At 35.4% G+C, this 25,215-nt stretch overlaps 1 protein-coding gene across 2 annotated transcripts in view; it reads left to right on the forward strand.

Annotated features, from left to right (window-relative positions):
* The window catches only part of r (carbamoyl-phosphate synthetase 2, aspartate transcarbamylase, and dihydroorotase rudimentary), a 243,477-nt gene that overhangs the window by 111,165 nt on the left and 107,097 nt on the right, over window positions 1–25,215 (forward strand). For both annotated transcript variants that reach the window (XM_089097829.1, XM_089097830.1), the window contains 2 exons: window positions 1,447–1,598; window positions 21,382–21,594. In XM_089097829.1, the coding sequence (XP_088953955.1) occupies window positions 1,447–1,598; window positions 21,382–21,594 (365 nt within the window). The remainder of the gene's footprint in view (window positions 1–1,446; window positions 1,599–21,381; window positions 21,595–25,215) is intronic.

The following is a 25,215-nucleotide window of genomic DNA, read 5'->3' on the forward strand; positions in this document are numbered from 1 at the left end:
TACATTTGGTGTGTAATGAATCTGACTATTTCTTCTGTACTTAGGGAATCTATCACATGCAGTCATCCAAACTGGTTTGAATTTCCGAAAAAAGAGGCAAGAAAAATAGGATTTGACAAAAATATATCACCAGAAGAACTTTCATTTATGAAAGTGTTTTTATAATTACATCTACGAATATTTTTTTAAATTTCTCGAGATATTGTTTATATTGATTATCAGCAAAAGAAATACTAAAATTTCATATTTTACTAGTTCTGGAAAGTTTTGTAACTTTTCTCAACTAGCTATAACTTTTCTTTTCTTGTCTCTGATGGACCGGCCTGTGTTTCCAGATTTCAAATTTTCTTTTAGTGTTTGGCTTAGAAGAAAGGCCATATAAATTAGAAGGGGTAGGGCTTCTAAGGTCGAGGGAGATGCTTTAGAGAACACTTTCCTCGATCTTGACTTTGTTTCAACATTCGATGCTTCCAAATAGCAAATACGCTATAACAGTGTACATCAATTTATTCGGTGTATTGTTATTGTTATAGAATAAATTTCCAACGATATTTCTAAAAAGTTTCCTCTGAAAACTGAACCTGTTTAGCAATTTCATACCTAAAGTTTTGTAAAAGGGATAATAGAGGATATTCTATCATTTCCATCATTTTTCTTCATTGCCCCAAAGTTCCTCTAGAAAGCCAGGTAATCCATTTTCCTTTATCCTTTATCCATTATCCTTTTTTAATCCATTTTTTTTTTCTAGAAACGAAACTTCGTCGTCCAAATCATGTTTTCACATTTCCCAAAAACTTCTCTAGAAAGCCAGATAGGCCATTATTTTTTTTTTAGAAATATAGAAAAGGGTATTCCTTATCATTATTACCACTCTCCACCAGCACCCTAAAATTTCTCTGGGTAGATATTTTGATTCTAGAAGTTTACGCCTGCCTTTCCCGCTATTTTGCACCGTCTTTCTGCCTTTATTAAATTTAGAAAGGCAAATTATAAATTTTATGGAAACAAAAATAAATTTAAAATGCCTTTTTAAATTATATAAAGGCAAGGACCTGGAGATATAAATAGGGCCAAAAGCCATTAAATAGAAATCCTGAATCACCTCCCGTCCCCGTAAATATCATATTTTCCTTACGACTTTCCCTATAATTTGTCCTAAAATGCTTAGGCAATACTCCTCAATCCGCCCTCAAGTCTTCTTAAATATCTACCTCCACCCGTTTCCCTCCAAAAGGCACTGAGCTTTTGTGAACTTGACAAACTTCGTATTTTTTATGTATTTTTGATTTAAGCGTGACAGGCGTCGTATCGCCTGTCCCTTTCTCTCCATTTATGTCTTGAAAATAATATTTTGGAATTGAAATTTTTATTATATCACCAAAAAGTGAAGTCTTGAATTATACATTTTGAACGTTATCTCTATTTTAATTGTATGTGTTATTTCAGAACCAAGCGAAAAGAAAGGAACATTTTCCCGTTTGTCAAGCAGATTGATACTGTGGCAGCCGAGTGGCCTGCTGTCACAAACTACCTTTATCTAACCTATAACGGTGTGGCACATGATGTGGATTTTCCTGGAGGGTATACAATGGTATTAGGTAAAAACATTTTGCGCAACAATTTCACTTGTTCGCTATTCCTTTTTTTCCAAGAAAGTAAAAGTATTGCATTTTGTAACAATTAAAAGTAGTATGTCTGCAGGGCCGGACAAAGGGCGATTGGGTCCAATTAAGTCCTGCACTTGAAAGGGCCCCGTGTTACCATCAAAGTGGGCAAAAAAAGATTTTGAAATTTAAAGCAAATTGCTTGTGACGGTAAGGGATAAATTATGGGTTATTCAAATTATTGAAAATATATTTATTTTTACTTTGCATTACTGGATTAGATTTATTAATGTGTTTATTATTTTTTTAAAATATACTTTATAATATAGAAAACTGATGCCCGTTAAAGTTCATGTCAAATTTATTAAAATTTGTATGGATAGTCCTATACTAGAGAGATTATGCACTACGTACGTGAACTACTTTATGAACGTAATTAATATGCATGTATAATTTAATATATATAAAGCCAGCCCCGAAAAAAAAAAAAAAAAAAAAAAAAAAAAAAAAAAGCCCTGCACCTATTTGATCTGAGCCTGTATGTCTAAAGCATGATGTGGCCAGGGGGAGGGGCAAAAGAAAGTATATGCTCTCGTAATTTAAAATATTGGAAGTATGTTGAAAACTGGAGAATACAGTCAAACTGGATTTTTAATTTCTTATCCGTAAGTCTTTATTCTCCCCCCCCCTCCCCGAAAAAATAGTTGTGACTCGGTATGCTTATGCACTCGAAGTGTATTTGAAAAAAATTGCAATGACAGAGTGGAATGCGCAGCTTATGAGCTTATAATCTTAACGAGCTTTACAGACTTCTATGATGTACCGTGGTCCCTAGGACCCCTCCAGAATTCCGATCATTTCATAATTTTCTGGGAAGCAAATTCAGCAATCCTCAAAACCTAACGAGTCAAAACTACTATACGACCATTAACAAGAGATTTGATTTCTGCGTTCGATTGCTGGATCAGCAACTATGAATTTGATAACATTTGCTCCGAGCTGGACATCAACGTCAAAGTCAGTAAGGTAAATAGCCTATTTCAGGAGAAGTTCCATGCGTATTTCCCGAATAAAGTCATTACCGTTACAAATACTGATAAACCATGGATCACAAGCGACCTCAAGGGCCTAATTAAGACTCTCTGGTGCCTTCACAGCAATGGCGATTCAGTAGTTTCAGCCAAGATGCGGAACCATATTGGCAAACTGAACAGGCGAGCGAAGAGACAATATGTGAAGGGCAAAATTATGCCCTTACTTACGACAGATCCACACAAATGGTATTCGTCAGTAAAAAGACTTGCTGGTAAAACGACACCCAGTGACTGAAGGGTATTGAAAGAAGATGGTACCTTGTTATCGGCTAAGGAAGTGAACTCCTTTTTTTTTGGAATCTGTACCGTCTTTCCGTCAATCACCAGTTTAGAAATCGAGACTCATTACTGAAGCAGAAATTAGTGATGTAGGTGAAATTTGCGAGTTTGCCGTTAACAAGGAACTTCAGAAGCTGAATAGAAACTGTGCGTCCTACCCTGGCGAGCTTCCTTTAAAGTTGTCACTTGAATTCGCTATTTTCCTTGCCAAGCCGCTTTCCTCCATTATTAACCAGTGTTTCCAAGAGAAAGTGTTCCCTAGTGCTTGGAAGGGAGCGTACGTTCGCGTCATACCCAAAGTAAAGGGTCCCAAATCTTGAGACCAACTCTGACCGATCTCAATAACCCCGAACCTTACTAAAGTGGCAGAAATGTTTATATACCGCGAGGTGATGTCATAGGTTTCCCTTTTCTTGACCAATATCAATACGGATGCTTGAAAGGAAGCAACACAACTGTTTACTTAGTGAGAATGTATCACCTTATTGTCGAGTAGCTTGACCGAGAAATTGCGATTGTTGATCTTCTCCTAGTGGATTAACGAAAAGCCTTTAATCTTATTCGCCATTTCATAGCTGTAACAAATTCACGCGCAATGAGTGCGCGCAAGCATATTCTCCTTTTAGTGATCGATTTTTGTAAGACCGCTTCCAGTGCGTCTACAGTCTTTTCCCTGGAGACACCAACTCCGAATGGGCTGAGCTCAATTTTGGTGCTCCACAAGGCACGAAAATTGCAGCGCTGTTGTTTTTAGCAGTTATAAATTTTGTCTTTTACGAGTTTGAGGACAGGTTTAAGTACGTAGACGACTTGTCAGTTTTTCTGAAATATCTCAGTGAAAACTCGGAGGCAGTTCCCCAATTCAGTGACGCTATCTATCAACAGCCTTCAAATCAACGAAAGAAAAACCAAAATTTTTCGCTTTAATCCTCTTAAGAGGGACTTTGTCAGTCCTCCTCCCCCGTATCCTAGTATATCTTCGGCTCTAATTCTCGGTGTCGCATTTTGCGTTGACTGCTCGTTTAGTACTTATGTTGACACAATCACTATAAAGGCAAATGGTATGATGCGTACCCTTATCCTTACGTCGTTTCGGCCTTTCTGTGTCCCAACTTAAGACGGATTATCTTACATACATCTGACCAATTCTCGAGAATACTTTTCCTGTATGGGGCCCTCAAGTTAACAACACAAGGTACCTAAGTGATCAGCTTGAGTCACTACAAAAAAGAGCCTTTAAAGTTATTCTTTCAGACGCATATGTAAGTTATGAATCAGCATTATCTGTCCTACAACTGATGCCAGGTCCCCATGTTATAGCTCCAAAAGATAATCCTTTTATGTCAAAACTGGCGAATGTCTCTTTTTATCTTTGTAACGGTACAAGATAGGGCAATTTTGACTGCACCATTCGATTCCTCGTGCTGAGTTTACCCCCGACAGCTTCAATTTTCAGCTTCTTGGAATGGGTGGTGGTGGTTAAAATACGCAGATCATTATTTGACGGATCCCTGCGGCTAAAGGATCATTTTATATAAAAAAAGTACCGTTTTGCCAAATATTAATTCAAAAAGCATTTTTTTCACTATTTACCGGATTTCCACCTCTACCTACAACTACCGTCCCTTCACGAACGTCGTTTGAGTTTGATCTGCAAATTTGGCTAGTTTCTTATTAGTAGTGAAAAACATAGAGAGATTCTACCACCAGTTATGAGGAATAAAATAAACACAAGGTCAGCTAACAAATTGAGACTGCAATTGCCTACTCTTAGAACAAACCGTTTCGCCAAATCGTTCGTTTCTTTTTACATGTCAGTCTTTAATAAGTTATAGTCTCCTCTTTTTCTGATTTTCCTTGTAAGTATTAGCGCTATTTAGTTGGAGTTTTTATTTTAAACTATGATTGCTTGGATAATTAAAACTATTATATTATAAATTTGGGTATACTTCCACAGGGTAAAACAACGAGGTTCAACCAAAAGGGCTTATTCGACCCAAAGTTAAAAATGGCTTATTCGACTCAACATTAAAAAGGGCTTATTGGACCTAAATTAAGGCTAATTCTTTAGGATGTTAATTTCAATTATCAGTATTGTTATTTTTACATCATAGAATTTAGAGTTGTTAGAGAAGAAATTATTTGATTCATCTTGAAGTTAGTGCCAGTCAGTTCAATATGTTGAGACGAATATTTTTGTTTCCATTTTGCTGAAAGTTCACAGCAAAACGATCTACTGTGGAACTTTAGAACATAATATAACAAATATTTATCATAAAAAAGTAAATATAAAAATTGAATATCAAAATATGATATTGGAGCCCTTACTTCACAGAGGCGGAAGTTGAAAAGTTCCGCAAATGTTTACAAGGAAATTGAGTTAGAAACCATTGTCTTATCCAAGGCCCAGGAGATTGTCAGTTATATAGAAAATAATCAGTTCCATTATTGCCTTCAGACTGGTTTTGCATTAAAAAAAAAAAAAAAAAAATCAATTGTATAGTAGCTAGCGCTTATTAATTTTTTTTATCTCTTTGACGTAAACGAAGTAGTACTACTACTACTAACAACTCACCGTAGCACCAAGCCACCTGGGGCCAACACAGCTACGCACGCTACTCTTGCATCCCAATCTATTCAAAGCCTCCCTCTTTACACTCTCCTAGGAGCATGGGCGTAGGCAGCTTATTGTCTAGGGGGGGGGGCAGTCGATTTTGTGATGGAGGGGGAGATGAAGTTATTTCGGCATGGTCGTACGTAGCTTCTTGCCTAGGGGAGGGGGCAGCCACTTCTGTGATGAAGGACGGGGGGGGGCCGAAGTTAAATTAGCAGTTCACAAAACCTTACATTGCCAGCAAGTTCTATCATACTTATAAAAATCTTATTAATAAGTAATCACCAAAAATTATAAATCATCAATATGCTTAGCATATTGATGATTGTCAGTACATGGATGAATGTCCAAATATCGGGACCGAGTTTTGGACCTTTCTGTTTTTTTTTCAAGCGTTTAATTTTTACCAACTGTTATTCCCACCATCTGCTTTTTCAGCCATATCTAATGTAAATTTGAAGTTCTAGGGGGGCAGCTGCCTCCCTGCCTCCCCCTCCCTACGCCCATGCCTAGGAGGTTCCCATTTCCCATAATTCTTTATTGATGACATCCTCCCACCTCAACCGCGGACGACCTGCTTTCTGTTTAGCCCTTGACGGTCGGCCAAAAAGGGCTATGTTTGACAATCTGGCATCCTTCTGTTGTGAAGTGTTATTTGTGGTATTTGGGTGTTTTAGTTGTAGATGCCTTTGTTCTCCCTTTACAGGGGAGATAAACTCTGGCCCTAAGGTAATTTAACTTTGGTAGCGTGCCTTAGGCTATGACCGAACTAATGAGGCGTGCCGACTGGGTATGTTCGAGAGGCTAAAGGTAGATCGTAGGGAGGTTGTCTAAAACACAATACTTATATTCAATTTACACATAGTAATTACAGATATAGATATGCTACTGGGACTGGCTCCCCAAATAGACCACAAGTCTCAAAAACTACAATAATATATAATAAGATACAGACACTTAGAATGATCCGACAAAATCCCAAGGTATTTCTAATGAGAAAATAAACGGGCAGAGGTTCACCTGGCAAGTCAAAAGGTCTGCCCCCAGTCCCAAAAATTGGGGTATATATATGAAGAACTAACCACATCCTTCCAGTACATTGAAGTATTTAGCCAGGAAAGTGGTTATTGAGCAAGGTCCCTTGAAGTCCAAACATTTCAGGATTTGTATCCTTATCTTAAAAAGTGGCATTTTAAAACTTTGTTTTTGCGTCTTAATATATTTTTACTAATTTAATAGTTAACTAAATTAGAAAGCTCTACCGCAATACTCCCCATTTAAAGAAAAATTTTCCCAATTCTCAATATTTTACTTTTAAAACAACTTAATTTCGTTTACAGCTATTATGCTGCCATCTTTGGGTCATTATATGCATCTACCCTCAATGGGTTTCCTTAGGGTTATATTTCTGGTCCAATATTGGCCATTTTCTTTTATTTTGTCGAAGGATTTCAATTTGAAATTCATCCTTGTTTCTCTTTTTCCCTGTCTCTAGGACTGACAATTACTCTTTTACCCTCTTCATATGCATCTTCTGTTTTACTTGACCCCAAGCGGCTTAAACATAATATTAGTGGTTTTGCTTAAATTAGATTTATATTAGAAAAGTTTTATTTATTTTTTTTTAGTTTACATTTAATTCACATCAATAATTTAATTTATCTGTGTGATGTGGTTAATATACAGTTTATTTTTCGTTTTAGAAATGCCTTGGGTAAATTACATATAACATTATTGATTTTTAAATTTTCACATATTTTTCCAGCACAAAGCATTTTCACATATTTCAATAACATAAGCCATTTGGCTATGTAGCACATTTTCTAGGCCTAAATTAAGTTCTGTTTTTATCTCACTTTCTGACGAACTTGTAGTAAAGTCTGTTTTACTGCTATAGTTTCCAAATATCAGTTGATCAAGTATGGTTTGGTTTTTGTGGTATGAGTATCAGGATATTATTGAACTGGCTTTGAAATTTGCTACTTTCCAAAAATGTGTCAAAATATGATTGAAGGAAAAATGGATCCGAAAAGATGCTACGAAAAATTTGATTTCCAAAAAAAATAGCGAATGCTGTATCTAAAATAAATATACACATTAGTGTACATATAAAGTATAAAATTATACATATATAGTAGAAAGAAACACTCAATTTCATATTTCAACTGAGTTAATTTCGTAACTCAGTTTGATTACTTTTATTTACTTTTCTCTCTTTTAATTACTCCAAAAATAATATCCCGCTTAAATCGAAACATTATGTTTCTTGCTGGATTATTCTTTGAAACTCAATACTAAACAGATTAATAAAAAATTATTAATACGTTGATCGAGGTCAAACATTTACATATAACATTAAATCACTAGTTAAAATTTAAAGTAAATTAAAACATCGTATATATATATAAGCATTGTGTAATAACTTACACATGTATTTAAGTCGCAAAACTAGACATGTTATTATACTATTGGTTAAAACTTAAAGCATTTTTAAAAACAAAACACGGTATAGACTAGTATTTATAACAGTAGATATTTTCTCAATTACATTTGTTACAAGTATATAACTTTTTTCATATGCGACTACATACATTATGTTTTAACACTTTGGTTGTATTTCGGACCCACTTGTGTCATTAACTGTCATTAGCTTATAAGCCTGTTTGTTTATTCAGACTTTTAAGCTTTTCAATTCTTTTCGAATTTCTAGGTGCTTGAGACAGTTTTATAATGTTTTGTCTGTAATCTCGCTTTTTTTTCAGCTTTAATTGTCTTTTTGGTTTAAGGCTTTATTTACAGCTTATATCTTATAAGCTAAAAAAAATTTTGCTGTTCATCTTTTACCTGTAATGCAATTATCAAATGACTTTGCCTGTACTCTGAAAGTTTGCTTACCAGGATTGCCTTCTGGTAGCTCCTTTTAACGTTTCCAGGTCCTCTTGTCATGGCTACAGCTAAAAACACTATTATTAACCTGCACACACAATAATTAATTATTTAATAATTTGTGGGCACAATTTTATCTTGGGCTATTGTTTTTCCAGAAAAAGTGGCCCTTCTGCCGAAAATACCTGGCCTTCATGGCCCACAGTAATTCAGTTTTTGACATACAAGTGACAATGACTATTTTCACTTGAACTTTCCCACTTTTAGTGGTCTTGGCTTAGGTTCCAACTTCAAATTAAGTCCTTATGGATATTATGTGAATTTTTTTTTTATTTTTCATGCCATGTTAGTCATTTTTCTGAAAACGACTTCCACATAAGAGAGCCAAATTTCTTTTCTTGACTACTTTGAGCATTTCTCCAATATTTCTATTAATCTCGGCCCGCGTTAACCAATTTAACGGTGGCTCCGTAGTATTAATGCTACTTATTTGTACTTATTTAGTACAATTTTCATACTAGTTCGTTCGGCAAGTTCAATAAGTCCGTATAACAGAGTTTAACTGATTCCATTCAGTTTCTTTTCCTTTTAATTTCGTTTGGCTATATTTTCAACTTGAACCTTTTCCTCTTTTTTTCGTTATTTCAATGGAGCCTAAGGGTTTTTTTCAAATCTTTCCGATTTTGCATTAAAATTTGTCTTTCCTAATCCTATATTTTTGTTAACCGTATTTCTCAAAACCCTTCAACATTTTTTATGCTGGTTTCTCTTATATTATAAATCACATTCTTGCCCTATTTTTCAAAGATGGGGGGGGGGGGGGTTGTCTAAATTGAGTAGTCTGTATTTTTTTTAAATCGTTCAAATTTTGTTCTTCGGAAGGTTTTTTTATATAAAAGTAATTTAGTTTTTAATCAAATTTTTTTTAGAATACTTTTAATTAAGTCTTTTCTTGAATTTGCTAGTTCTCATTTCTTCGTTAGAATGCAATTTTTACGATATACTGGTTGTCAATTTTATCCCAGCTTTAATTACTATTTTATTTGCCAAAGAAAGAGAGACAATACTTCCGTTGCAAGGCTAAATAACTTTGAATTCGGTGCTCCTTATCTGTGGTTTATTGATAAGCTTGAATCTGGGAGAAATACAAGAATGAATTCTGTTCAGTGTTCATTACTGCGAGTTTTCTTTTGTTGTGTAGATCTATATTTTATTTTAAAAGAAAAAAAGTGGATATTGTTTAGTATGTGTTAGGGTTCGGCGGATTAGGATTGGGGTGTTTGGGTTGGCACATGTGAAAATTAATTGTTTAAAATAATATTATCCTATGCCAGGTCATGTTCTCAGATCGAATACATCGCTAGAGTTAAAATTATTATCTTGAACTACTATGGTTTTCTTGCGACGATGGGGTTAATTTTTGGCTGATTTTTAATGGAGTTTGTCGTTGGGTTTTACCTCCTGGTAAGTTTTTTTTTTAGGTTATAATTTTTTTTTCGCTTTTCGTTTCCTTTACCTAGCACTCTTTTTACTTTCTAAGCTTATTCTAAGTTTGCTTAAACCATTATAGCGCTTCTTTAAAATTTCTTTTTTTCTTTTTACCATTTGTAACTAATAAAAAAAATATTCTCTTAGACTATAACTAATTATAACAAGATTACAGCTAGCTTATATATGTCCAGATTCATTTAAACCCTCGCTGTCTTTCCAATTATAATTGTTTCTATATTTCTTCAAAACAAAATTTTTTTTTCTAATTCGACCGGAGGTGGTACCAAGAGAGTCAAAGGTCAGTAGATGCTTTGCATTTACTTAACAACGAGAGACCAGCAGTGACTGAGCTCACTCCAAATTTGCTAGCTTCCAATGACCCTATTTCAGTAGACTAACCTCCTTCGTTTTTTTTTTTTTTTAATTATCCCCCCGAAATATATTCTTCCAATATACATATCAAAAGAATCGCCTTTTAATGCTGATTCTAAACATGTATAATTTAATTAGGTTAACTACACCTATTTAAAAGTTACATGGCCTTACTTATTTCTTTTATTGAAGCTTACTCTTTTTGACAGTAGGCTAAGTCTTGTCAGTAGTCTACACCATTTGCGAAATTTCATTTTTTCTTGGAAACAAAATTTTTTAAGGAAGCTATCATGTCACTTCAGATTAGAGCAAATAATTTAGCGTTAGAACGTGACACCAATAATTTTTACTTGCGATATATATTTGAAGGCAAACTTGGTCTTATTTATATACCGATTAAAAAAGAAAATATAGATATTTCTTTAGAGGCTTATTACTCGTTTTATTTTTATTTAATATTTTTTTGTAATAATTGTTTCATTCAAATATTAATCTGCTGGGGGCTGCGCTTGTTCTGCCTTTCTCCGTTTCCTGGTCCGAGTTTTGAATCCCAAATTTTTGCTTTTCTTCTTTATAATATTTGCAAGTTTTTCCGTGGTCTCTATAGTGTGGTTTACAAGGCTCTAAGTCCGAGTGCTGTTTTGTTGCCTCGTCAAATATCTTTAATCTTTGTTTCTCTTGATGTTTGGCCTTCTTCATAAGTGTTTTAGCGGCTTGTGCAGCTGACAAAGGAACTTCTTGCTGCCTCATTGGTTTCTTTACGGTTTTCCATAATTTTTTTCTCAACGAAGGTTTTCTTGGCGATGGCCCAGGTTTAGCTATATCTGTTTCTATAAAAGAATTATCATTGTCACATTCTGTTAAATCGCGTCTGGTGGACGGAGTTTTTTTTAAAAGCAATTTTTGCGTTCAAGCTTTAAACTAGTCTTGTGTATAAACATCAGCTAATTAACGGGCTTCTTCATATTTTTCTTCTTCGGTGGATTTTATCAATGGTTTTATCACATTTTAAAATTTTATTTTGCGTTTGGTTTTCTTCATTGCTAGTATCCGATGAGCATCGAATATTTCTTTTTTTCTCTTGTTTTTGGTGTAGAGTTTGTAGCCAAGACCGGGCTAAATACCCCTTCCACTCCTCCGAACTGTTTTGGTAATTAAAAAGGTCATAAAATTCATATGGTCTTCTCAGAAATACTGGCGAGATTGTGTGCTGTGTTTCTTCTTCTGGCAGTATATACTGTGTTTTCTACTGTTTTGAAAAATATCGCTTTTTCATTCTATTATGGTGTGTTACTTCCTCCTTTTCATTATGCTGATGTTTTAGAACATGTTAAGTTATTTGGTAAAATTTTTTTAATCCTGTAGGGTCTATCCCATTTCAGTTTTAACTTTTTTGTTCTTTCCAGATTCGTTTTGTAAACATAAACCAAATCTCCTAAACAGTAACTCGCTTTATTTTTGGTTGTTCTGACGTATTTTTCTTTTTGTTCTGTTTTTGCATCTTCCAGATTGTCTTTAACTTGTTCCATAGCTTTTTTCATTCGCATTACCATCTCTTGCTTATATTGGTCTAGGTTGTAATATATTCTGTCATTTTGTATTTCATCTAAAAAAATTGGTGGATCTCTTATATGTTGTAAAAAAATGGTATTTCTTTTAAGGTATGTGAAAAAGCTGTCTTTATTGCAAAGACTACAATTGGTAAATGTTCGTCCCAATTTTCATTTTCCTCTCTTGCATGTATTCCCAGCATGTAAGCTAATTCCCTATGCTTACGTTCAACCTTCCCATTAGCTGCGGCCATGTAAGACGAGGTAAACCATCGTCTAACACCCAGATATTCTGTAATTTCGTCTAATAATTTTGCTCTAAAACGTGGCCCATTGTCGCTAAGTAAAACTCTAGGGAAAATCCTATTTTCCACAAATAGGCGATTGACCAAAACTTTCGCAATGGTTTTGTCTTTTTATCTTTAATTGGAAAAGCGTATAAGCATGAATTAAAATGGTCTACTATGGTTAGTACGCATCTGTCTATTGACATTATTTCTCCTACCCCTGAAGGGGTGGGGTATTGACCTAATTCAGCCCTGGGGGTCTTTGGTGGCGACTTTTGTTTGGCGCACTCTTGGTAGCTTTGTATAAAAGCTTTTACTTTTAGTACATTTTTGGAAAATAAAAATTTCCCTTCAGTCTCCCCATAGTTTTTGCTTCTCCCATGTGACACCCAATCATTGCATAAGCTATCTTTAAGACTTCTCCTTCTAGAGGTTTTGGAATTGCTCGAATAATTTTCTAGTAATTTTTTCTATATGATTGCGATGTCCTATGATATTTTACTAGAAGATATTTACTTTCTTCAAGATCGAAATTATCGAAATCCTTTAAAAAATGTTTAAAGTGCTCTGGCAGTTCCGTTCCTTTTGATAAAAAGGATTTCATTTCTAAACAAAAATCATCTTTATTTTGGTGCTTCGAAATATTTTCATTAGACAGAATTTCTACCCCTTCCAGTTCGTTCTGGAGGGTTGCTATCACATTTTCTTCCGTATCTGGATTTCGTGACAAATAGTCTGGTAAAATGTTTGTACGGCCCCTTATGTATATTGGGGTATATGAATGTGCTTGCAGACGTAGTATCCACCGTGTCAGCCGGGCTGAAGTATTTTGCATAGTATGTAGCCAAACTAATGATTTTTGGTCTACTCGTAAAATAATTTTTTTTCCAAGTAAAAACTGTCGAAAATACTCTCTAAATACTACTACTGCTGAACACTCCCTTTCAACTATCGAGTATTTTTTTTCTGCCTCCAACAGAGACCTGCTCGCGTATTAGACTATCAATTCTACTCCTTCAGAATTTATGTCTAATAATATGGCCCCGATACCGAACCCCGAAGCATCTGTTTGCAAACAGAAGTCTTGTAACAAATCTGGTAGTTTTAGTATTGGTATCAGTAATAATTGTCTTTTTATTTCATTTAGCGCTTGTTTTGCGTCCTCTGGACATTCGAATTTACCTGATTTCTTCAAAAGGTTTGTCAAAGGTTGTGCTATTGTGGCATAATTTTAAATATATCATCTGAAATAGCTTAAAAAACCGCAAACTGATCTGAGGCTTTTATGATCTTCAGGAGGCCTTAAACTTTTTGTAACTGTAAATTTTTCTGCATTTTGTGAAATAGTACCTTGGTTTATCAGGTGTCCAAGAAAAACTAATTTTGGTACTACAATTTTTAACTTTTCTGGTTTTAATTTTAAGCCTGCTTTTTCAAACTTTTCCAGTATTTTTCTAAGTCCAACCAAGTGGTCTTCTAGGTTTTCCTGTAAACAAAATTACATCATCTAAATAAGCCAAGGTATCTTTTTTTCTTCCTGGTTCGTTATCTTTTAGCACCAAATTCATTAGTCGACTAAAACAATTTGGACTAAATGATCAGCCAAAAGGCATACGTTCAAATGTGAACGTTCTCTCATCGTCAAAGATTACTGCAGCCTTCTGCTTTGTTTCTGCATCTAAAGTAATTTGCTAATATACTGCTATTAAATTGAAACTAGTTTAATATTTTGAACCCCCTAACGAGTCTAAAATCGTATCAATTCTTGGTAATTTCATGACGTCTTTAATCGTGACGGCATTCAGTGATCTAAAGTCTATACATAGTCTCCAGGTTTTATCTTTTTTTCTGACTATTACTAATGGAAAGCACCAATCACTAGTACTTTCTTTAATTATTCCTTGATCTTCCATTTCTTTTATTTGGCTTTCTAGCCATGGCTTTAAATGATAAGGTGTTTTATACGGTGACTTTTTGATTGGAGGGCCCTCTGTTGATATCTTGTGCGTGATTAAGTGAGTTAATCCGTAATCTGCTTTGTGTCTTGCAAAAGTCCATTTGAAATCCCAAAGAATATTTTCCATCCTAGTGTTTGCGTTTTCCGGTGAATGTTTTGAATCAAATTTATGCAAAAAATTTGTTTTTGCCATTCCATACTCCTCTTGTGGTTGCGGTTTTAATGAGCATAAATGTTCGTGGATACTGAAGTGAATGCTTAATTCTTGACTGTTCAGAGGTTGTTATTTCCGAATTTGAAATCTTTTCCACTGATCCAAGTTCTACTTGGTTTAGTTTTGTTTTATTATTACTTAGATTTGATAGTTTTAAGTACGTTATACCATTTTCAATTTTTATAACTTGATTTTCCACGAAAATCATTGGGTATTCTTTTATGGTGTGCCCCCCTATCACGGTATCCATTGTTTTAACCTTTACTTCTTTTTCATCTAATGTAGCTAGAGCTTGAGCTGTCGTTCCCCCTTCTATTGTGATTTTTCCGCTTATTTGTAGGTTATAATTCGAATCTACACTTTCGTTATTTGTTGTTACGCATATTTGCCTATTATTTTCATTTGCCTGGTTTATTGTTATTGTATTGGATATGGGTTCCCATACAATCCCATATTTTCTGATGGCATCTACTCCTAGAATACAAGGAAATGGTAGCTGCTTGCATATTATTACTGTTACTGTTATTTCTTTATCCCCTGCACTAAATTTTAGTGGACATTCTCCCAAAATTGTTAGCTTGTGCCCTGTCACTGATGTCAGGGTATTCTGGCATCTGCTTACTCGATTTTTGACACTAGGAGGAAACCTCTTAAAAACTTCCTCTCGAATTAATGATTTAGATGCGCCTGTATCTTGTAAACATGGTAAATTTTGAAAATATTCAATTTTAAAACAACGCAGAATCGGTAGATTATTATTATTTGCATTTGTATCACAACATTCTAAACTATATAGGGGTGTTTGTAAGGAAACAGCTCTGTCGGCCCTTACAGGCTGGTTTCTCCGATTAAATGCCCACTGTTTGGCCAAAAATTTCTGGGATTATCCCAGTTTTCTTCAGCACTGCTACTTTGACCCTGGGTATTGTTAACCTTGTGCCTCCTAGGCCTAAATTCAGGAATATTATTAGGTGTTTGCCAAGCATTGTTTGTTCCCTGCCTTCCTAAATTTCTGTCCCCTGCGTTCTGAACTGGTGTTTTGTCTTGTACGTCTGGCCTTCTATGGGTATTTTATGCCAGCAATCTGCCGAATAGTGATTTGGTTTGCCACAATTATAGCAATTGAATCTTTTCCTATATTGCTTGGTAATTTGCCCTTCCTCATGTGGTCTATATCTATTTCTATATATTCTTGACCTGCCACCATTTGCTCTATAATTTTCCTCGGGAGGAGGTGGTGGGTGTCCATAATACTTGGTATTCCAAGTCATTAAGGATTTAATACCATGAGATTGGTCATCAAATGGGGAGGAGTCAGTCCATGGTGGGAAGGATTGGCCTTCCTCGTGCCTTTTTGGTTCACGATTCGGCTCCTCAAAGTTCATCCTCTTCTGTCCCCTTTCGTATTTTTTACTTTCTTGGGCTCCTGTGTTATTTATTGACATCTGATCAAATCTTTTCATAGACTCGTCAATTTTTACCTCTGTTTCGACTAGTATTACAGCTTGCTCTAAATTTTCAGGTTTCCGTGATAATATTAGTCTTAATAACTTTTTTGGTAACCCTTGTGTAAAAGTATGTAGTTGTACTTTATGTACTTTCTCGTCATTTCCGCCTTTCTCTAATTGTAAACACACGGATCTACAAATTTTTTTTGCATATACCCTGATACTAGTTGAGGTATTGAATGTGATTACCTCTGTTCTTTGCCTCTCGGAGATGCTTGTCTCTATGAATCTTGTTTTAAAAGATTCAATTGGAGTACTGATGTTCTTGGGTTCTTTTTCCTTAATTGCCTCAAAATGTTTAAGGGTGCTTCCCTTTAATCTGGCTGCAACGCATTGCTATTTGACCTTATCTTCAAACGATTCAGTTAGTTCGTCGAAAATTTTTTATTTTTCGATTAACTCATCTACATCTGAATTTCCCGCGTATTCTGGTATAATTTTTGCAATTTCAAGTACTGTTGATAGGGAAGTCATTTTTTCCTCTGGTAAAGCTATTTTTATTTCAATCTACTATTTTTATCTAGCCTTCTCGACCCAGTTTTTCCAGTGGCCACCAGTTGTTGTGAAGTGTTATTTGTGGTATTTGGGGGTTTTAGTTGTAGATGCCTTTGTTCTCCCTTTATAGGGGAGATAAACTCTGGCCCTAAGGTAATTTAACTTTGGTAGCGTGCCTTAGGCTATGACCGAACTAATGAGGCGTACCGACTGGGTATGTTCGAGAGGCTAAAGGTAGATCTTAGGGAGGTTGTCTAAAACACAATACTTTTATTCAATTTACACATAGTAATTACAGATATAGATATGCTACTGGGACTGGCTGCCCCAAGTAGACCACAAGTCTCAAAAACTACAATAATATATAATAAGATACAGACACTTACAATGATCCGACAAAGTCCCAAGGTATTTCTAATGAGAAAATAAACGGGCAGAGGTTCACCCGGAAAGTCAAAAGGTCTGCTTTCAGTCTCAAAAATCGGGGTATATATATGGAGAACTAACCACGTCCTTCCGGTACATTGACGCATTTAGCCAGGAAATTGGTTATTGAGCAAGTTCCCTCCAAGCCCACACATTCCACGATTTGTATCTTTATCTTAAAAAGTGGTATTTTGAAACTTTGTTTTTGCGTCTTAATATATTTTTACTCAATTAGTAATTAACTAAATTAGAAAGCTTTACCACACTTCATCCCCTGAACTTGCCCTAGCCATCTCAGCCTTTCTCTCAATATAGCCCTAGAAAGCGGGATAGAACCGCATTTTTCGTGCAGCCTACCGTTTGAAATACGGTCAGTCAGCCAGGTACCCAGAATAATCCGTAGGCAATTTCTCTGGAATACATCTAGCAAATCTTCATCCGCTTTTCGGAGCGCCCATGCTTCAGAACCATATTTGACCACTCATCACTTCCAATATCTTCCTATTTTTCTAAAAAAATCTCAACTGTGAAAAATCACCCTAAGCCGTGGCTTAGGGTGTTATGTTCTTGTTTGTGTTGTCTTATGTTGCTGTTTGTGTTGTTTTCAAACAATTCGATCTCTGGTGTTTTCTTTTATATTCCATTCTTCTGAACCATCTTCCAAAGAAACCAGGGACCCAATCAACTTAAATCTTGTTAAAAGTTCTATCAACAGCATAAAAAATAACATCTTATTCCTAAAAAATAGTTACCAACAGTTATTACTAGTTAAAAATAGTTATTAGTAGTTACTACTACTACTAACAACTCACCGTCACCGTTGCTCCAAGTCGCCTGGGCCAACACAGCTACGTACGCTCCTCCATCCCAATCTAGTCAAAGCCTCCCTCTTTACACTCTCTTAGAAGGTTCCCATTTTCCATAAGTCTTTCTTTATGACATCCTCCCATCCCAACCGCGGACGACCTGCTTTCTGTTTAGCCCTTGACGGTCGGCCAAAAAGGACAATGTTCTACAATCTGGCATCCTTCAACTCCTGAACGTGCCCTAGCCATCTCAGGCTTTCTCTCATTATAGCCCTAGAAAGCGGGATAGAACCGCATTTTTTGTGCAGCCTACTGTTTGAAATACGGTCAGTCAGCCAGGTACTCAGAACAATCTGTAGACAAATAGTTATTTTTTGGCAAAGCGATAAGTACAGATCCAGGTCAGGATTTTAATGATTTAGAAGTAAGAATCCTGACTCATAATATATGCTACTATCTTAAATTTGATATGGAAGCAATTTTACGCTTAATCATTGAAAATTACGTTTACAATGGAATAAGGAAATGAAACCGAAATAAGATTTAAAATTGAATTAAGCTTAAAAAAAGCTTAAATGAAACTTAAAGTAAAAAAAGAATGACAAGTGGAGTCAAAAGATCTGGAACTCCGACGTAAGACAGATAATTTCGCTTTGCAAAAATCACTAAGCATTATACGATTTTCAACAGGCACGTCTGATTTAAAGCACATTTCTACGAACTCGAAAGAGAAAATTTTTGAAAAAAAGGCTTTTTAATACATATATAGAAAATAATTTTCTGGTAATTTCCTGAAAAATCTTAACCTTTCATCTTTATCGGTGGATAAACAAGAAGCTTTTATTTTCTATTTCAAACTAAATTTTTCCGGCCATAGAGACGATTTTTCAACTGCGATCTTAAACTGAAGCAAGCTGTGTATTCGACCACACAGACTTTATGGAATCAGGATTCTGAAGTGGAATTCCGATCCTTTCAGAAGTTATCTTAAGGATAAGCTTACGTTAAAAAAACCGCAAAGTGAAGTTAGTCGATCAGGATGGTATGAGTACGGCAAGTTCTAACATAAGACAGAGACTTTCGCCAAGCGAAAATGACCGAGTGATGCCACTATATTATATCGGACTGCTATGTAAGATCTAAGGCATATTTTTACAAAGTCTTTCTAGAAGCTTTTGAAATAAGACTCCCTTGAATATCTACCTGAAAATGGTTTTCATCGCTTCATTTTTACCGGTGCATAACAAGAAGCTTTTATTTATTCGAAGCGAAGTTTTGCCGGTCTGAGGTACGAATTTTTTAACTATGACCTGGAATAGGATAAAAGGCATATCTGTCTTTTGGCTTCATAGAATATGGCTGTTGAAGTGGAATTCGAATTCTATCAGAACTTGCGATGACTGTAAGTTGACGCTTGAAAATTGCAAGGAGCTAATGGCACCTCAGAAATGCTAGTTATATAACAATGCTTCACGTATGAGGGGCGAAGCTCTTTAATGGGTTCGAGTAGTCCGTAAAAAATTGAAACCATTGATTCAGATCGTCGATTATCTTACTATTTTGTGCGATTTTATAGCGATTTACCTTCAGCTTTTTCCATTTTGCTGCATTTCTATCGGTGCTTGCCTGAATGTCGATCATTGGAATCTGTCTGTCGAAGCGGAGTTCAAGTCCTCTCTTAACCTGCTCTAAGGATAAGAGTACGGCTGAAAATTGCAAGGAGCTAATGGCACCTCAGAAATGCTAGTTATATAACAATGCTTCACGTATGAGGGGCGAAGCTCTTTAATGGGTTCGTATAGTCCGTAAAAAATTGAAACCATTGATCTCAGATCGTCGATTATCTTACTATTTTGGCGATTTTGTAGCGATTTACCTTCAGCTTTTTCCATTTTGCTGCATTTCTATCGGTGCTTGCCTGAATGTCGATCATTGGAATCTGTCTGTCGAAGCGGAGTTCAAGTCCTCTCTTAACCTGCTCTAAGGATAAGAGTACGGCTGAAAAGTGCAGGGAGCTAATGACACCTCAGAAATGTTAGCTATATAATGAGGCGTTACGTATGAGGGACGGAGGAGGAAGTCCCTTGAATGAGTTTGAGTAGTCGGTAAATAAAATTGAGATCCTAGATCTCTGATCGTAGATTTTACCGTTCCTTCGCCGATTTTATCACGACGTTCCTGCATTTTTGCCATTTTTGTCGTATTTATACCGATATTTACCTAAACGTTGATGTGCAGAATCTGGCTATCGGAGCCGAATTCAACTCTTCTCTGAACCTGCGTTAAGGATAACCACGCCCTTTAAAGTGCAAAGTGAAGTTTTATGAAAAGCTCGAATAAGTTTGGAATAAATAATTCCATTAAAACTGAATTAAACGCCTGTTAAATTAAACGCCAAATTAAACACCTAATTCTACTTAGAATTAGAATAAAATGCCATTAGATCGCGTAAAATATTGAGCCGAGTAACTCTGCACTAGAGGATAAAAGGGAGATTTCGTTCCCAAGACTAAAGCCACTAACAAAAATGGAAGTCTTTGGGATTTTAACATGGGTCAAATATAAATTAATAGCCCTTACCACCATTTACACAGCAATATTTAGTGCCAATGAATGCCAGTAAGGATGATGGAAGGTATATATAAAAAAAAATCGAAAAGGTGCCTCCTAGATTTTGAAAAATAACAGTTATTGTATCTTTATTAAACAAAAAAAGTTGCCCCCACTAAATTTTTGTATATTGACGCCAATACAGGAGAACTAGTCAAACTTATAATAAGCCTAAGTTTTTTTTTCTTTTCTTTTTTATTTGGACTAAAAAAATTATTCGGATCTAACTGTAAATTTTCTAACAGGAGATTTTTTTATTTTGAAACTGTTTATTGTTGACTACAAAACAGTCAAGGCTAGGTTAATACCCAGAACATAAGCTATTATATATATATATATATATATATATATATATATATATATATATATATATATATATATATATATATATATATATATATATATATATATATATATATATATATATATATATATATATATATATATATATATATATATATATATATATATATATATATATATATATATATATATATATATATATATATATATATATATATATATATATATATATGTGTGTGTGTGTGTGTGTATTTTGGTAGAATTAAGATTAGAATATTAGAAGCTACAGTGATGACAATGGTCAAGTATGACTCTGAAGCATGGGCGCTCCGAAAAGCGGATGAAGATTTGCTAGATGTTTTCCAGAGAAATTGCTTAAGGATTGTTCTGGGTACATGGCTGACTGACCGTATTTCAAACAATAGGCTATACCAAAAATGTGGTTCTACCGCTCTCTAGGGCTATAATAAAAGAAAGATTGAGGTGGCTAGGGCACGTTGTGCGGATGAAGGATGACAGATTGCCTAAGATTGTCCTTTTCGGCCAACTGTCTAGGGCTAAACGGAAAGCAGGTCGTTCTCGTCTGGGGTGGGAGGAAGTCATAAAGAAAGATTCAAAGGAAATGGGAACTTCATGGGCGGGCGTAAAAGGGAGGCTTTGAATAGATTTGGATGGAGGAGGAGCTTGCATAGCTGTGTTGGCCTCATGCGGCTTGGTTTTGTGGTGAGTTGTTAGAAGTAGTAGTAGTAGTGGTTCTTTTATTCTTGTTCAATGTAAAATAAGAGTAATACAGTTGGCATTGAAAATGAAATATAGAAGTAATGTGTTTTTCTCCGCTTCTTATTTTATGTTTTTTATACTCCCCTTTTTTGTTTACTCTTCTAGGATCAGGGGTATACCGAATCGGTAGTTCGGTTGAATTTGATTGGTGTGCAGTCAGTTGTCTCCGTGAGCTACGAAAGCAGATGAAGAAAACTATAATGGTGAACTGTAATCCTGAAACTGTGAGCACGGACTATGATGTCTGTGACCGTTTGTATTTTGAAGAAATTTCATTTGAGGTTGTTATGGATATATATTATGCTGAAAATCCAGAAGGTAAAATATTTTTGTAGTCGTCAACGCTGCACTTTGCATGTTGAAAGTTATTAACTTCTCCGGAGACGAGAAGAAAATGATCTTAAAGTACTAAGCCCTCTAAAGTAAAAAAAAGCCTTAGTTCCTTGGACTCATCTTTGGTCTATTTGTACCAGAAAACCGCAATTTTCTAAAATAATTCTTTTTTTTTAAATTATCAAATTTATAGAGCAGCATCACATTTTCGTCAGTGTTGCCAAATTGAACCATGAAAATGAATAAGCAAAATGGATCTAATATAAAACAGATATAGAAATCGGTTTATAATATATAATTTCGGAGACCACACTGCCTTTCCATGACGATAAATAAAAGTTCAAATAGGGATAAAATCCTTTTAATAGACAGTGTTTTTTATAACATTGATAGAAATTCACAAAAATACCAGATATTTCGGTCACATATACAGTGACCGTCATCAGTGGTAAAACGGTCGTTCAGTGTTTTACCACTGATGACGGTCACTGTATATGTGACCGAAATATCTGGTATTTTTGTGAATTTCTATCACTGTTATAAAAAATACTGTCTATTAAAAGGATTTTATCCCTATTTGAACTTTTATTTATCGGTTTATAATACAGATATAATCATATAATTAAAGCCAATTATATATATACAAAATAAAATTATTACATATTATTTAGTGCTCTTATTTTTTTTAACCCAATACCGGAAGCAACTCTATTTGAATTCCCAGTTTCCGGTCCATTATCTTTATTTGAACTATCAGGATGGTAGATGTCACATGCATTGAGAGAAATGAATCTTATTTGATCTGACCGCGTATCTGCTGATGACGGTCACTGTATATGTGATCGAAATATTCAGAATTTTTTGTCATTGTTTTTCACTGTCTAATAAAAGGATTTATCCCTATGTGAACTGTTATTTGTATGTTTTATGTTCGAGTTAATATTTAACTTTGTTTCTGATCATCTTTGGTTTAACGTAGCTCTTTAATTTTCTCTGAGGATTTTTTTTCAAATTTAATTTTCCTTCGATTTTAATTGACATAGATTTCTTATTGGTTAATAAGAGAATGTCTTTAAGTCCTTTTTTCACTTTTTCTTCATAAGAAGGAAGATTTTTTCCTACTGTCCGTATTTTGGACGTAATTTGGCTACAAATTTTAATAACAGCTGTATATAGTACTGACGGAAGGGTAATGGATATACTCAAATAAATGGGTTGAAAATCAGGACAATCTTTGAGGTTGGCGGAAGAATTTTGATCCCTATAATATAAAAATCTTGAGTATACACCGATATAAATCAACCATCTCAATGCCCTAAAAGTTTTGATTCCATTAGCCGTTCCTCATATATTATAGATACATCCTTTTGAAGACCTCGAATGCATATAGCGTCTTTTGAGATTTGTTCAGCGTCCCCAAAAAAATGCCCTTAAAGATCCAATGCAATACCCTTAATTTTTCCTCAGATATTGCACAGATGTCTCTTTGACGATCTGGATCGACATAATGTTTTTTAGTTTAGGTTTGGATTTCTCTCAACGTTCCCTAGAAGTGTCATGCTAATTTTCTTAGCCTTTTTCGAGACCCAAGATCAAACATGTCCCCCTTTCTAAATGACAAAACCTGTGCATAAACAATGGGAAACTTGCATAACCCACAACCCTCGCCCCCGAGAGCTGTGGGAGGGGGCATATAATTCGTGAAGGCATAGTTTATTGGACCTTTCAACTATTTTGAACAAAATTTTTTTGGGGGGAAGAGAACTAAAAGATGCGTGGTATAGGGCGTGATCCCCCTCTAATTACTTTCAACTGTTAAAAAGGGCAATAGGACTTCCAGTTTCCTATCGAATGAGCCCCCTCTGAAGTTTCTACGACAGCTCCTTCTATTCGAAGTGATCTGGGAAAAAAGAACTAATAATCATAGGCAGCGCAATAGCGGGTTGAATTTCCTAAGTAAAGAGTGAAGTGGACTCTATGTATTATATATATATATATTTTTTTTTTTCACCAAGGCACTTCGTATGGAGGATGTTGTCGTAGAAACTTTGGAAGGAACTCATTCTATTTGAAGTCGAAGGTTCTAGTGCCCCTTTTAAGAGTAAAAATTGATTGGAGTTCAACCAGCCCCCTCTCACGCCGTTTTTTTCCAAAGATGTCTGATCAAAATTTCGAGTTACCATTTTGTTAAGCATAGTCCAAAAGTCCATACCCATGTCTCTCGGGATGTCAACCCACCACTGCCCTTGGGGAAAGTACTGGAAGTTATTCTATTACTGCCGTTGGTTACATATATTATTTGTTTTTGGGAAAGGGGGGCATGTTCAACCCATATTGTCAAAAAAGGCCAAGGACATTCAGGTGAAGCTTTCAGGGATGTTGAGTGGAGTGTTGAACTAAATCAAAACACACTAGGTGCATACCGGTTGTTAAAAGGGCTTAACTCAAGAATGGCTTAGGGTGGATGATCTGTTAGCCAAAATGCTGGAAATTATCGCTGCTCCTACTGCAGTACTATTACTATTACTACTAAAACCACCACTACTACTACTGCCACAACAGCTACTAATTTTATTGCGACTACTACTAAGGCTTAGGACATTTTTGAGAAAATTTCAGGAAATGTTGAAGGGGAATTTGAACTAATTCAAAACACACAGTTTGCACACAGGTTGTCAAAAGCAATATTTTGGAAACGTCGTAGAATGTTAAGTTGAAACTTCTAGGGCCGTCAGAGGGGGATGTTGAAATAACCAAAAGAAACCTTGTGCATGTTACCAATATTGCTACCACTACTACAGCTACGACTATTACTTCTACTGAGCCTAAGCATACTAAAATGAAACTTTCATGGAATATTTAGGGGGACGTTGAAGTAGTTTAAAACACCGTATAAGCATTGAGGTTGCCACGAGGGTGTATGAATAATTTTTCATTTGTATCCTAGAATATTAATTTGAAATTTTCAGGGCACGTTTAGATGGATGTTGCAATAACCAAACGACATTGTGTAAATACTGCTACTACTATTAGTGCTATGTACGACTACTACTACAGAGGCTAATGGTATTAAGGCGAAACTTTCTGGGAATGTTTTGGGGGATGCTGAACTAAATCAGAACACATTATGTCCATGCAGGTTGGCATTAGGCGTATTAACAATATCCCAGGAATGACCTAGGATATCAAGTTGAAACGATCAGGGCGAGTTTAGGAAGACGTTGAAGGGAAAAAAAGGCACCATGTGCACACTAATACTACTACTATAACTGCTACTAGAATTACTGCTACTACTGAAGCTAAGGGTATTGAGGTGAAACTTTCAGGGAATATTGAGGGGGCGTTGAGCTAAGTCAACTTCTGCTACGACTTATACTGCTGTTATGACCGCCACTACTACAGCTACTACTACTACTAAAGCTAAGGTGTCAAGGTAAAATTTTCAGGGAATTTTTAGGGGATGTTGAATTCAATCGTAACATTCTATGTTGGTTCAGGTTATTAAAAAAGCGTAACAGCTATATCCCAGGAACAGCTTAGAGTACTAAGTTGAAACTTCCAGTGCATGTTGAGGGGGATGTTGAGCCAACCAAAGGGTACCTTATG

The sequence above is a fragment of the Artemia sp. Qi Xiang Cuo genome, chromosome 12 (genome assembly GCF_049724085.1).
Source record: "Artemia sp. Qi Xiang Cuo chromosome 12, ASM4972408v1, whole genome shotgun sequence".
Classification (NCBI taxonomy): Eukaryota; Metazoa; Arthropoda; class Branchiopoda; order Anostraca; family Artemiidae; genus Artemia; species Artemia sp. Qi Xiang Cuo.